Source organism: Nymphaea colorata, chromosome 8 (assembly GCF_008831285.2).
Source record: "Nymphaea colorata isolate Beijing-Zhang1983 chromosome 8, ASM883128v2, whole genome shotgun sequence".
Lineage (NCBI taxonomy): Eukaryota > Viridiplantae > Streptophyta > Magnoliopsida > Nymphaeales > Nymphaeaceae > Nymphaea > Nymphaea colorata.
The window spans coordinates 9,431,190-9,446,745 of NC_045145.1; the positions used below are offsets into that span (position 1 = coordinate 9,431,190).

The 15,556-nt window shown below is 39.9% G+C and overlaps 1 protein-coding gene across 2 annotated transcripts in view; it reads right to left on the minus strand.

Moving 5' to 3' along the window:
* Window positions 1-15,556, minus strand: part of LOC116258667 (putative DUF21 domain-containing protein At3g13070, chloroplastic) — a 59,769-nt gene that overhangs the window by 14,881 nt on the left and 29,332 nt on the right. For both annotated transcript variants that reach the window (XM_031635957.2, XM_031635958.2), the window contains exon 12: window positions 13,599-13,715. In XM_031635957.2, coding sequence (XP_031491817.1) covers window positions 13,599-13,715 — 117 coding nt within the window. The remainder of the gene's footprint in view (window positions 1-13,598; window positions 13,716-15,556) is intronic.

A 15,556-nucleotide genomic window follows, 5' to 3' on the forward strand; every position in this document is an offset into this window, starting at 1 on the left:
AGGAAGAATAACAGCCAATCTGTTTAGTCTATTGAAGGCCTCATCAAGATCGGGAAAATCAGAGCCTGTAAGCATTTGAGCCTTGGATGCTGAATAATCAGAAGATAAACCAGCAAGAAATTTAACCACAATCATTTGCTTCATGTGAGATTTGAGAAATTGCTTACAGGGCGGTTTTAAGGAATTCATCTTTTCATAAGTAAACTTCAACTTTGTAAAATATTCTGTCAAATCCATGTCACCTTGCTGCATTTGTAGCAATTCTTGCTGAACCTGTAAAATTTTGCTGATATTTTTATCTTGAGAATACGTCTGCCGAAGAGAATTCCACATATCTTTGGCTGTATTATAATAACAAAGTCCTGCTGCAATGTGGGGCTGAGTGCTATTCATTAGCCAAGCACTAATAATGCTGTTTTCTTCCTCCCACCGTGCGTATTTACCAATTTTTTCAACTGGTTCATCTTCTTCTAATATATATTTCTTCCCATGTCCAACGACCGACAACATGAAGGTTCTAGCCCATACATCATAGTTGGCTCCATCAAGTTTGATAGTAGATCCAAACGAAAAAGGATTTGAGAAAGCTTTGTATTCAACACTTGCCTCTAAGTGTTGATTTCCAGATTCAGTTCTATCAAATTGCATAGATCTGTTTGCAGCCATGATAAAACCACGAAACCAGGCCCACTATAGACTGAAAATCAACCTGCGGCTGGAAAAAAAAAAACTCTGCACCACACGCTAGGCAGATCAGACGTTATTATATATTTTTTTTTATAATCAACGTCTGAAAATCAAACCTGAGACGGAAAAAACGTCTGATCTGATATTATATATAATTTTTTTAGATAATAACATCCACTGAATCAGATCTGATCAACACCAACAATTTGCAACGACACCATCAAGGTTAGATCTGATACACTTCTGTATTCAGATCTGAACTGTTGAGAAAAAACAACAACTTTTTAACGTCGACATTCAGATCTGAACCAAAACAGCAACTAGTCGACTTCGACCTTCAGATCTGAACGTCAACAGCAACACATCGTCTTCAGCAACATGAGGGACTTCGACCTTCAGATCTGAAGGTCAACAACAACACATCTTCTTCAGCAGCAACATAGGGTACAGATCACGTCTCTACATGAAGAACGTGATCTGCCCCTTTTTCTTTATCAAGCAGTCCCACCGACAGCAGCAACCTTAGACGCCCAACTTGATCGAGAATGATAGGAAGAGAAAAGGAGAGAAAGAAAAGCCGCGTGAAACCCTAGACGTCACAGTCCTAGGTCGGAGGCTCTGATACCATGTTACGTTGAGAGGTAAAGAAGAACGAGAGGAAGGAGGAGAGAAAGGTAGCAGTCCAGAAAAACGTACGGCTGCTCCTATTTTCATTAGACTAAATAGGATTAGGGTTAAGACTAACCCTTTACATCAAGAGTCCACCAAAATATTAAAAATTCATAAACCTACCTAATACTAAATACCAAAACACATAACACTTTAAATATCAAAAAGCAGCACGTTTTCTCAACATAAGTAAAGCCAAAAAGTAAAACATGAAAAACAGTTCAGTTCTTGTTTACATGACAGATTAACAGTACATTTCCAGCTTGATTACATTCTGAAAAACTGTGCTATTCTGTTCTACCTGATGCCTCAGTTTGATACACAAAAAAAAACACGTCATTCTTGTTTACATACTGGACAATGCTTGCATTTCTTATAGACTATTTCAGTTATAGACCTTATAGACTATTTCATTTGAATCATTTCAAACAAAAATCATATCAAATCAGTACATATAATATACATTATAAGTTTACAACAGATTGTACATATAATATATAATATATAATATACATATAACACATCACCCTCACAAATGAGAAAATAACTCTGTATTCAGGTTGCATAGGTCCGCACGTATTTCTCTAATTACTAAACATGCACTAAACAAGAGAAACTGGTGGTCTTTTTACCATAAACCTAGGTTTTAACATGGGTAAGAAGGCTGGCATAGGTTCCACAAAATATGTTTTAGAGCACATGAGAGATACAGAAATTCATTGGTTTTATAGAATATGTACTTAACGTATGGCTGGAACTTCCACTTGATGAGTTGATATAGAATATGTAATTAACATACAACAAACTGTACTTGATTAGCAGAAATTATATAATATAACTGCATGTAACATAAGTATATATGGTATAACAGTGTATAATGAAATTACAAGACTTAGTTTGAAGGGAAGGTGACTTTTAACCTTCCATGGACTAGGCACTAGCACACCCAGTCCAGACTAGGTGCACCTAGGCGCTCTAACACATGTTGCCTAAGTGATGGACTTAGGCGACGGGTGTGGACTCACGCCTAGGTGCCTAGGCGTGGATTAGTGCACACCTTAACAACTAAGCTTTTGATCCTAATGTGATCACAGATCTCTTTACAAGAGAGGGAAGAAACTTCATTGTCGTCCCACCAGAGATGGTCAGGTCAATCAGTTAATTGCAAGGAGTCAATAGCATGATTGATCCTCAAGGCTGGTGCATCATCGCCTGCACTTGGGCTCCATCCAATTTGATCTGAGCCACAGTCTTGTCTAAGTGGCTCTCCACAACCCCAAAATGAGCACCAACCAGTCTTTGGTTAATAATGCCACACCCCCGAAATCTTTTAAGTTGCAGCAAGGTGATTAAACACTTGCACAAAATTATGCATTGGTCTGTGTATGAAAGACTTAATTTTGTTTATCCCCCTTACTGCACTCACAAGTCTCATCAAGAACAGACAACGGTTGTTTTGTCTGTCTCAGGAGTTTTTGTTCCTAAGGATCAAATGCTTATTGGGTTGAATATCTCTACATTAGCTGATGCCTCCAATCAGCTGAACAATCTTGCCATCACCCTTCCAACTTCATCCTCCCAGGCTCACACTTCTACCCTTGTTATTTCTGGAGGAAAGGGTCATGGAACTGCCAGTGGCCTGAAGGGAAAAGGTCATGCACGTGGTGGTGGAGGCTAAGACAGACTGTAGTGCTCTTACTATAGGAAGCAGCGACCTCTTGAGGATCATTGCTCAATTAAGCATGGGTGCCCCTCATCTACATCTGTGCCCAATAAAACCATTGGCTAGGTGGCAACCTCAACTACTGAGTCAGGCACCTTTTGTTAGGTGGACTTTGTCATTCTTAGTTGCGTAGAATATGATAAGTTGATTGCTCAGAGTTCTTCATAAGTGTTTGCCTTTACAGTGATGGCTCATTTAGCATGCCCATTAGACAATGGATTATTGATTCAAGGGTTTCACAACATTTATGGGGCACTGCCCAGCATTTCCCTAGATGTGGGTGGTGCAGGTGCAAGTGCTGCAATTTATTTAAAAAAAAAAAAACATGGGTGCAGGTACAGCGAGGATATATGTATAGTTAATAACTATATAATGGAACTAATAATAAAGCTTTTCACAGTAATAACATAGCAATCAATGATTAACAGACCATGATTTATCAATGATCCGATGAGAAAGAAAGATATTTGTTTATTTCTGCACCCAAGCAACACCCAAGTCGTGCATGGCATGACTTGGGTGAGGCAACCTTTTCGAAAAGTCTGTGTTACTTATTCATGCTCCAACCTTTTCTCAGTATTTATTATGAGCTATGTTACTCAAGAACTTAAGTATCATGTAACCTTTCACCCTCTACATTGTGTATTTTGGAACTTATTAATGGGGAAGACGATTGGTGGATGCCATGAATTAGGAGTTGTTTATTATCTCAACCAACCAGCTGGAGTAGCTCATGCATCGTGGAGTCAGCCTCGGGTTTTTTTCAGTGGCACCTTTGTCTAGGACATCCTTTCTTGTCTAACCTATGTCGAACCTTTCCTCATATGTCTTTTAGGACGTCCTTTCAGTGCAAAGTCTCTCAGATGGGAAATCATCATCGTGTTTCCTTTTTGTCGAGTCAAAATCCTTCTAACCTTTTGATCTTGATGTATGCGGGGTCGAGTACAGTTCCTACTAGGATCTTGATGTATGCGGGGTCGAGTACAGTTCCTACTAGGTCTCAGTGTCGATACTATTTTGTCATTGTGGATGATTACTTAAAGTTGTGGTGCTTTTAAAAAAGGAGAGATCTAATGTGCCTTATATTCTCAAATCCACTACCACTAGAATGAAAACTCAATTTTCTTTCATAGTCAAAGTTGTCTGCGCTGACAATACTCTTAGATAATTGCTACAATTTGTCGAGAACATGGGATTCAAAATTGAACTTCTGGTGCTCGTTCTTTTAAGCAAAATAGGGTAACTAAGAGGAAACACAGACATTTGCTTGGTGTTGCATGCACCACTATGATTCAATTTGATATGTGTCCATTATTCTGGAGAATGCCATTCTTACAACCTGTTATTTCATGAACTATATACCCTCAACAACTGTGAATGACCAAATTCCTCTCTAAATTTGTACCTTCATGGTCTCTTGTTCCATATCTCTCCCAAATCTTTGGATGTGTTTGTTTTTTACATAAACTTGGACCAAATCAAGAGAAAAAAGTTATCCTCACAAGCTATCAAATATGTTTTCTGCAAACCATGCAAGAAAAAATGGATGTCTTGCTCTCTCGAGGTATATAGAAACTTCTCTCCTCCTTCTAATGTAGATATTGTTGGATGCAAATGGGTTTAAACTATTAAATATCACTCTGATAGCACTATCGAAAGACATAAAGCACGTCTGACTACAATGGGCTATATTCAAACGTATAGTGTGGATTTCTTTGAAACTCTCAACAGAGTACTATATAGTTAGTTATTTTTGTGGCAGTACATTATGGTTGGAGTATATCTCAACTAGAGGTGAAAAATGCATTTACCTATTGGGTTTTGTCTTTGACTATTTACATGCAACAGCCACCTGGATTTGAATGATAGGAGAAGCGTGAAAAGATATGCAAATTAAAGTCAGTTTATGTATAAACCATCGTCACAAATAACGTCTCGGAGTTTTAAACGGCGAGGTTTTTTTTTAGTATAATACGGTAGCTTGAAAGTAACGGGAAAAATATGGTAAATTTTTAAAAATTTTAGAAAACTAAAAATGGGAAAAAATAAATAAGTGAGAAACTAAATAACATAAACATCAAAAGACAAGTAGATTTGCAACAAATAAAAAATAGAAAATGAAAAAAACAAACTGTTTGGCATTAAAAAAACTGAAAAAATGAAAAAAGTGAAAAAAACGTGACAAAACGTGAAAAAATGTGTTAAAAACGTGTTTTTTTCGTTTTTAACATATTTAAAAAAAAAAAAACGTGTTTTTTCAAAGTTTTAAATGGCCATTTAATGTATCACGTTTTTTTCGTGTTTTTTTTTAAAGTTTTAAATGGCCATTTAATGTATCACGTTTTTTTCGTGTTTTTTTTTTTTAAAAAACACGTTTTTTTCGTGTGTTTTTTTTTTTGAAAAAAACTTTTGTGACTATTGGTATAAACCAAAAAAGGTTTATTGGAAAGCAGCTATGAAGGTCTCCAGATATCTCAATTTGTCTCCAAGGAATAGACTTTTGTTTAAGAAAAGTGATTCTCTTGATGTTACAACTTACTCAGATGCAGATGAAGCAGGATCTATTGAAAACAAAAAATCCATTATTGGCTACTCCATTTTAATTGGTAATTAACTTAAATACTTGAAGGAACAAAAAACATGCAGTTATAGCAAGATCAAGTGCAAAATCAGAATATAGAGCTATGACACAAACAACTCCTGAAATGATAAGGGCCGAGGTTAATGTTAACTTAACTGAGTGTACCAGTTTCTGTTCCCATGAAGATGATGTGTGACTATAAGGTGCTACCTATGTAGCTAACATTTTGGTAGTGTTGTACGATACGTACGATACGGGGCCGATACGTACGATATGATATGTATCTTTTATAAAATACAATACAATACACGCCCCGTATCTTACGATACAAGCTGATTTCAAAAAATGGGGGCTGGAACCCCCCTTTTCGAGTTTTTTTTTATAAAAGCCTTGCCCCTCTTCATTTTTAACCTAGAGATTGTGCCGCTGTGGAGGGAAATTATCGATTTCCATCGTTAAATCATTGATTTTCATAATGAAATCATCGATTAAACCATGGATTTGTGCGTGGGTGGCTGATTCTCGTTGGGAGGAAAGAGGTTTTTTTAAATCGTGAAAATGAAAATGAAGAAGAAGATGGAGATGAGGATGAGAATGAATATGATGAAGATTATGAATGAGAGTCGAGAGTGCTTTCATTTTATATGTATTGACATTGAACATTGTCACAATTTCATTATCATCTTGTGATGTAATACATAACAGCTAAAACTTGTTTTTTGATGTGGTATCTCATAGACTTATGGACCTTATGACTTATAAATCTATGTGTTTTTTATGAAGAACATATTATTCTTGTTTTTTTCCTGATTTTTTATGATTTTTTTGAATTTTTTCCTATTTTTTTCTGATTTATTAAAAAAAACGATACTGTTACGATACGTTACGATATTTTACGATACAGCGTATCTTAAAGCCAAACCGATACGGCTTACGATACACTTTTTACAACATTGCAATTTGGTGTTTCATGAAATGACCAAACATATTGAGATTGATTGCCATTACATATCTGATATATAGTCTCCAAGAAAGGAAAAAATTTGCACAATTCATGATTCAGTTGAAGAGGAAGTTAGCCATGTGTTCAATGGACCTCTACCTATATCTGGTTTTTCTAAATGTTATGACAAGTTGAGCAAGATCAATATCAAAGTTCCAGCTTGAGGAAGAGTGTTGAAAGAAAAGTAAAGTTAGGATGAGAGGTTATTAGAACTTTAGAAAAGTATAGAGCTCTCTTTATTAATTATGTTTTGGCAACCCTTAACCTCCACTTAGATAGATTAGAACCATGAAACACGAGTGTGACATAGGAGGTGGCGTGTTAGTGTCTACTCTCCCCAATAGGGGTGCAGGTACCGACACGCTGGTCAACGGCGTTTGAGCTTGTGTCCGTTCATTTTCAGATACGGTTAGTGCTGACCGAACCCAATTTCATCCGTTAATTTTGATTTTCCCCCTTTACCTCTTTCTGTATGTGACTTCCCTTCCTTCTGCATGTTCCCTACTGTGCTTCGTTCTTCTCCTTCCTCTGCCTCCTCTTCGTTGTTGCACTCAGACCTCCTATTCACCACGGACTCTTCCTCGCCGGCAACACCTTCACCAATTCCGGCATCAGGTAATCTACAAATCCTTCAAACCTCCTTACCCCCTTCCCCATACTCCTTACGCTCAGTTTCCAGCTTCCATTGGCAGGTAATCCACCAGTTTTACTAGTTCCTTCTTGTTACCCTGTCCTGCTATATTTCCATTGCTTCTTGTCCTTCATACACGCTGCTATTAACTGTATGTTCTTATTTACTGTCCTATACCTGCTCTTTTTTACTGTCCTATTTCAATCGTTGACAACCAAACTTGACTTGAATTGATGAATCATGAATCAAATGGTGAATGGTACATTTTTAGTTTGTCTAAAATCTTAATGAATATATTTTTCTGTATTATTTCATACATATATATATATATATATATATATATATATATATGCCAACCGTACCCGCGTACCCATGATTTTAAATTTGGTCTGCACCCATACCTGTATCCGCACCCGTACCCATGTGACATAGATTAGAATTAATAAAAAGTAGACTTCCTTATTTCCCAATTTGTTGTAACATGTTAAAGCCTTTAGGTCATAGGTTTTCAGTTAAGAAACGCTTTAGTTCTCTTGTTAACCTTAATAACCATTGTAGTTGTTGACATATGTTGTATTTGGGTCACATATCTGGGTCTGGATCTGGACCCGATCCAGTGTGTTGTTATGGCCCTGCTTAACCTATGTAAACCCTAATTTCGGTGTGTGAATGAAATTTTAAGCGAGAGTGTCTGGCTGCTAGTGGGCACCAGTCCTCCTTACCCGTGGTTTTATCCCTCTTGTTGAGGGGTTTTCCACGTTACATCGTGTTCTACTCTTGCTTTTGTTTCTACATGGTATCAGAGCCACGTCGGTTCTGATTTTTCTACTATGCTCATGGTGTGCTCGTGGTGGAGGAAATTTGTGTCATCATTGTGACCGTCCCGCCCTGCCGGTTCTGCCGTGAAGTTCCAGCGTCGCCCAACGGCCAAAGTGATCCTGGTTTTACTGTTCACTCTGGACTGGATCTCACCGCTGTCCAGATCGCCCATTCCTCCCTATGTGTTCCTGTGCATCAACAGTGGAGCGACGTCGCCTGCGCCTGTGCTGCTCCATCTAGCATCGCCGTCGCCGCCCGTGCTCCCTGAGTCACCACCCAGCATCGCCTCCATCGTCCGGCTCTTTGCTGTCAGCATCTTCTGTCTAGCGCGCCTGAAGAACTTCCATCACTGCCTTGCATCGCCCGACGTGTGTGGGACTCTGCCTGCCACTGCACTCTGCGCCTGTGACATTGTCCCCGACGGTACTCTCCAAGTCGTCGCTCCCTCTTCTGTTGTTCCTCCCTGTTGTTGAGACCTCGAGCTCTCTGCTTCCGTCGTTCTTCTCCCCATTGCACGGAATCCAACAGAGTTTCTTCTCGCCTCCAGCTCTGCGTCTGACGGGTCTCCCTCCTGCGTTTCTGCATTTCTTCCAGACGTCCTGCTACCACTGCTTCCTGCTGTTCTCCCTGTTGCCGTCTGTCCAGTGTTGTCGTTTTGGTCAGCGGCGCCAGTATATCCGTCTTCTCTGTCCTACACCGTCTGCTGCCTTCAGCACCGCCAGTTTTCTCCCCACGTAACCAGAATATTGTTGTGGTAGCGCTGAATCTTGAGTATGGCAAAATCTTCATCATCTACGATCAATATAGACCACGCTGATGTTGGAGCCTCTAGAACAGTTTCTGGTTCAAGTTATTACTATTCGTCTTACCAAAGAAAACTATCTTCAGTGGTCAGCCGCTGTCACTATGGGAATTGTTGGTCGGGGCCGTATTGCTTATGTTAATGGGAGGAAGATTGAACCGGCTGAAACTAGCATTGCTTGGGACACATGGTTTCTTGAGGACAACCAAGTTAAAACTTGGATTGTCAACTCAGTCTCCACTGAGATTCAACCCCTCATTCTTCGCAAGAGGACTGCGAGAGATATGTGGGTTATACTTGAGCAGATGTATGGGCAGAAGAGGAAAGTTGTTCGAGTGTATCAGTTGATGAAGGATGTCTATTCTTTACGGCAAGGTGAACACTTTGTAGCAGATTCCTATGCAGCCTTGAAATCTAAGTGAGAGGAACTTGACTACTATTTGATGACACTTGGAATTGTCCCCAAGATCAAGTGCGACATGTAGCCAAAGAATGGGAGAATAGGGTGTTCCTATTTTTAGCAGGGTTAAATGATGACTTTGAAGGTATAAGGAGTCAAATCCTTAATAGTTAATTCTGACGAACTACCTAGTATTGAAGATATTTACTCCTGTGTAGAGGCTGAAGAGCAAAGACGTCATGTTATTACTGGGAAAAAGGGGGATCACATCTCGTATAAGTAGGAGCTACTCAACCTCCTCGCAAGTGCACTCACTGCAAGAAGATTGGTCATACAGTGGATTTTTGTTCGGACCTCCATCCTGAAAAGAAGAATAGTCGAGGGTAACCTTCCAATGGGAAGAAATCTACTTCTGATGCTACCAACTCTAGTGGAGGGAAAACCTCTATTTCAGCTGAACAGATTCGTGAGCTTCATGCTTATCTAAGTCAGAATGATGTTGGTCAGGCCGAAGTGTTAGATGATGTGAAGGTTAACCATGCTCTGGCCATTTCTGGTGAAAAAGTTAATTCTTGTATGGAAGAATGGATTGTTGACAGTGGTGCCACCCATCACATGACTGACAATCCTAAGTTTTTTCATGAGTATAAGCTATCTTCTGGAAATGAACGTGTTTCTCTTGTCGATGGTTCCTTTAACTCTGTGGCAAGAAAAGGGAGTCTTTCTTTGTTAAACAAATTTTTAGTGCATGGTGTCTTACATGTTCCTCATATTCCCTTGAATCTGTTATCTGTCAGCAAGATTACTAAGGAGTTGAACTGTGAACTCATATTCTCTACAAATCGTTGTGTTTTGCAAGACTTGGTGACAGGGAAGAGGATTGAGATTGGTTTGGTGTCTGAAGGCTTATATCAACTTCCCATCCGTGTGGCCAATGCTCTTATGACAGCAGTTAGCAGGACCAAGAAGAAGAGAAGATTGTCTTCAGTTATTTTTGTATTGGCATGAACGCCTTGGACATCTCCCTTTTGGAGTTTTGAAACAGTTATTTCTTGAGTTATGTTCCAGTTTGGCAATATCTATGATATCTTGTGATGTATGTCAGTTTGCTAAACATGTTAGGGCTTCATACCCTGTTTCCAACAGTCATGCTATAAATGATTACTCACGAACTACCTTTGTTTACCTGTTGAAAGATCGTAGTGAAGTGTCTCATGTCATAGAGACCTTCATTCTTCTTGTGGAGAACCAATATGGTGGTTCTGTTAAGACCTTTCGGTCTGATAATGCTCGTGAGTATGTGTGTCAAGCTGTTGAGGATTTCCTTCAAAAAAAAAGAGATTGTTCATGAGACATCTTGCAGCTATACCCCTCCTGAAAATGGGGTCGCTGAGAGGAACAATCGTCAGTTGCTTAATGTCACCAGAGCCCTCTTGTTTCAAAGGAATCTCCCAAAACATTATTGGGGAGATGTTGTTCTTACTAGTGCATACTTGATTAACCGCATGCCTAGTCGTGTGTTAAATGGGTGGACTCCCCACTCTATGCTTCTAGGGAATCGTCAACCCTTCACCTTTCCCTTCGTGTCTTTGGATGTGTTTGCTTCAATCATGATCACAGCCCTAATGTTAAAAAACTTGATCAAAGGTCAATTAAGAGAATATTTGTTGGGTATCCTCCTACTCAAAAGGGGTATAAATGTCTTGATCCTACCACTGGTCATGTTTACGTTACCAAGGATATCACATTCTTAGAACATGTCTCTTATTTTGGTGAGAATCCTCTTCAGGGGGAGAAGTCTATGTCAGGGGAAAAGTATTGTCTGAGTCAGGAAATTCAATTTACAGATTTCTTGGAGTACAAGCGGGAAGAGAGTCCACCGATTGTTGAGGTGCTTGAACATGAGAGGAATGAAGGGTGTTCCACTGGAACGGAAGAGGAATGTAATCGTTCCACTGGGACGGAAGAGGAATGTAATCACTTGTTTGGACAAGTGTACTCTAGGCGAAGATTTCGTACAGATAAGGTGACTGATGGTGAGAATTCTACTCCTAATCCCAATCCTACTTCCTCCCTAGATGACCCAAGTCGTGCTCAGACGAAACCTATTGAGGAAGACATTCAAACAGAAACTACAAATGAAGAGTTTTCCATTGCCCTGAGAAAGGGTGTCAGGTCATGTACTCAACACCCTATTGGTAGTTTTGTGTCATATTCTAGACTGAGCACGGATTACAAATGTTTTGTATCATCTCTTTCTTTGGCTGTGATTCTCAGGACTGTTATAGAGGCTCAAAGTGATCCCAAGTGGACTCATGCTATGCAAGAAGAGATGGAAGCCTTGAGCAGAAACCGGACATGAGAAGTGGTAGAGATCCCTGAAGCGGCTCATTTGGTTGGATCCAAGTGGGTCTACACCATTAAGTACAAACCAGATGAGAATGTTGAGACGTACAAAGCTCGCTTGGTTGCCAAGGGGTTTAGTCAGAAATATGGGATTGACTACATGAAGACGTTTGCTCCTGTTGCGAAGATGAAGGCTATTAGAGTTAGTGCTGAAGGAGTGGAAGATGTGTCAACTTGATGTTAAGAATGTTTTTCTTAACGGAGATCTTGAAGAAGAAGTGTATATGTGTATACCCCCAGGATATGAGGAACCGGGAAAATGCTGTAAACTAAAGAAAGCGTTGTATGGTCTCAAGCAGTCTTCCTGATCATGGTTTGGACGTCTTAGACTTGTAATGAGACAACATGGCTACAATCAAGGAAATGGAGATCATACTCTGTTTGTAAAGAGGAATGAGGGTAAGGTTACTCTTTTGTTAGTCTATGTTGACGATATGATTGTTACAGGTGATGATGAAGATGAGATAACAAGATTAAAGGGTTTACTGGCTGTTGAATTTGATCTCAAGGACCTTCGCAAACTGAGATATTTTCTTGGTATTGACATTGCTAGATCAGGTATGAGCCTTGATATAAATCAAAAGAAGTATACCTTAGATTTACTGAAGGAGATAGGAAAACTAGGGTGTAGACCGGCTTCTACTCCTCTGGATGTTGAACACAAACTCAGTATTAAGGATGGAGAACCTCTTGGTGAAGAAGCTAAGGGGAGGTATGAACGTCTGGTTGGAAGATTGATCTACCTCACTCTGACTAGACATGATATCACCTTTGTTGTGAATGTGATGAGTCAGTTCATGCACGCGCCTACAGACACTCACTTGAAGGCTGCCAACAAAATCTTGTGTTACTTGAAGAGGAATCCTGGCAAGAAGCTTCTATATGACAAGGGGTTTCTATATGTGAAACAAGGGCCTATTGAGATTGAAGGGTATTCTGATGCAGACTGGGCAGGCTGTGTTGATTCTAGAAGATCTACTTCAGGGTACTGCGTCTACTTGGGGAAAAATCTTGTTGTTTGGAAGAGCAAGAGACAAGATGTTTGTTCCCGCTCAAGTGCAGAGGCTGAATATAGGGTTCTTGCTACTGAAGTGTCAGAATTACTGTGGCTGAAAATATTGCTGACTGATATTGGAATAGAGACTGAAGGACATATGAAGATGTACTGTGAGAACAAGTCCGCAATCAATCTGGCCAGCAACCCGGTGTTACATGACCGAACAAAGCATGTTGAGATTGACCATCACTTCATCCGAGAGAGAATTGATGTCAGAGAGTTGATTCTACCATATATGAAATCTGAAGACCAAACTGTCGATGTTCTGACTAAAGCCTTACCTTTGACTCAGTTCGAGAGGAATGTATCCAAGTTCGATATGTATGCCTAACTTGAGGGAGAGTGTTGACATATGTTGTATTTGGGTCACATATCTGGGTCTGGATCTAGACTCGATCCAGTGTGTTGTTATGGCCCTACTTAACTTGTGTAAACCCTAATTTCGGTGTGTGAATGAAATTTTAAGAGAGAGAGAGTGTCTGGCTGCTAGTGGGCACCAGTCCTCCTCACCTGTGGTTTTTTCCCTCTTGTTGAGGGGTTTTCCACGTTACATCGTCTTCTACTCTTGCTTTTGTTTCTACAGTAGTATTTCTACTTGCTTTCTTTTTTGCTTCTCCCTAATGCTTCTAGGGAATTTTAATTCATCCAATCTTATAGGAGGCCAAATACAGACAAAGCACTAGCATATATTATCGATGAAGGATATCAACTAGTGAATTTACAAGGATTTATCACAACCAATTCTTCTGGAACAGCATTTATTTTAATAAATAAAATTCAAAGTAAAGAAAACAATAGGCAAAAAAATACACCATCTAACCTCAGGAATTTTGACATTAAGTTCTTCAGATAACTGGTAGATTGATGTATTTGCATCTACGTCAAAGATACCATCAGCTCGCATAACCACATAACCAGTTTTTCTTTGGATCTCCTCCTGATACATCAAGAAATCTGTAAGTGCTTCATTCAATTTTTAGGACACTTCACTGCAAAATCAAGTACAATAACTGCTTTTCTAGCACATTAATAAAAGAAATCTTATGAAGTGCAGCACAATATAGGAAAAGTAGCAGCAAGAAGCCAAGAAGCCATCTAAGTCACAATCCCATAAAATGGCATTAGAAGAAAATGAAAAGCAACCAAAATGTTGTTAATTGATGCAAGTTGACATGTATGCCAGGAACAAAAGGAACAAAGCTACCTAAAGCAATGCAGAGAATGCCATATATGTAATGCTAGTGTGGCTGTTAGTAGTTATGTTTATATTTGTTTATTATCTAAAGGTCATACAGGCCAGTGTTGTTTTGTCCTAAGTATGGTGGAGTTAAGTCAAAGGTTGGACTTTACATACAATGACTGCACAATCCTCAACCAGTATACGAAATTCTTCAAGCGCTATAGGAAGAGGTAGTATAGCTGCTGTAATGCCCGACGTTTTTGCATTGTTTGCAATGGGCAGAAGCTAAGAGAAAGGAGGTGGCAGAGCTGAGGAAGAAGAATGAGGAGGCGGAAGCTAAGGAGGAGGAGAAGGAAACAATAGCTGAGGAAGAAAGAGGGGGCAAAAGAAAGAGGGGAGGTAATCGCTCCTCCCTCTCAATCTCTCTCATTCTTTCTCTCACTGTCTCCTTGTTCTCTCCCTCTCATCTAAACTCTCTCCCTTGCCCTCATTCTCTCCCTCTCGTCTAAACTCTCTCCCTTGCCCTCATTCTCTCCCTCGTCCTCTCTCTCTCGCCTTGGTACTCATCATCCTGATCGAACTCTCATCCGCTTTCTCCTGCTCACTCTCTCTGGTTCTCTCCCCCACTTGTCTGAGCTCTCACCCTCCCGCTCACTCTCTCCTGGTCTCTCTCTCTCTCGCCTAGACCCTATCCCAATCTCACGCTCTTGCTATCCTCACTCCCACTCACCCCCTCACACTCACTTGACCTCTCATTTTCCCCTCACCAGAACCCAATCCCTCATTCACTCTCAAGTTCCCCCTTTCTCTCGTTTCTTTCTCCCATCCATTGTTGGTACTTTTTTTGTTATTGGCAGCTTGGGGAATACACTTTTCCCATTTTCCCAGCAAGTAGGGGAGTTGGAGATGTCAGCAGCAGACCATTCTTGGCGTTTATTGACTAAAGGAGCGCTTGCCGTGACTGCTAAGGACTTCTATAGCAGCTAGAGCCCCATAAGAGTGATGAGCAAGGACGATCAAGCCCAATTTTCATGGATATTTTCCCTAAGAACATGGATAATTATTATTCGAGCACAATGGACTTAAGACTAAATGGTTGAGGGTGCATGATAGAGATTTTGTTATATTTGCGAAGGGTTATGATTGTTTTAGTGGTTTATTGATCCATGTTATCTTTTGTATAAATACTGCATTGCATGTGGGGAGAGAGAACTTGTGGTGACTTGCTCATTAAACTTAAGGTTTGTTAAAAGACGGACCGTGTGAGTTAATCGGTAGTCAACATAAATTTTTAGACATACATGCTCAAATGTATGAAAGAGATTCTCTTTTCTTTATGGATCGATTGACTATATATAAATGTTAGTGAACCTAATGCTGCGTCAATATCAGATTTTTAATGGGGAAGCTTAATCGCAACGGTGATGTCTCCATCGGACGTTAGCAATCTAAACTAGTGTCTAGGTATTTGATTTGGCGATTAGTAATCTAATTGAACAACTTCATACCTAACGACCCCAATTGAGCGGTCCTATAGCCGCTTGGGACTATCAATTGAGTGGTGCGAACAGTGGGCTCGTGCTTTAGATGGGGTATAT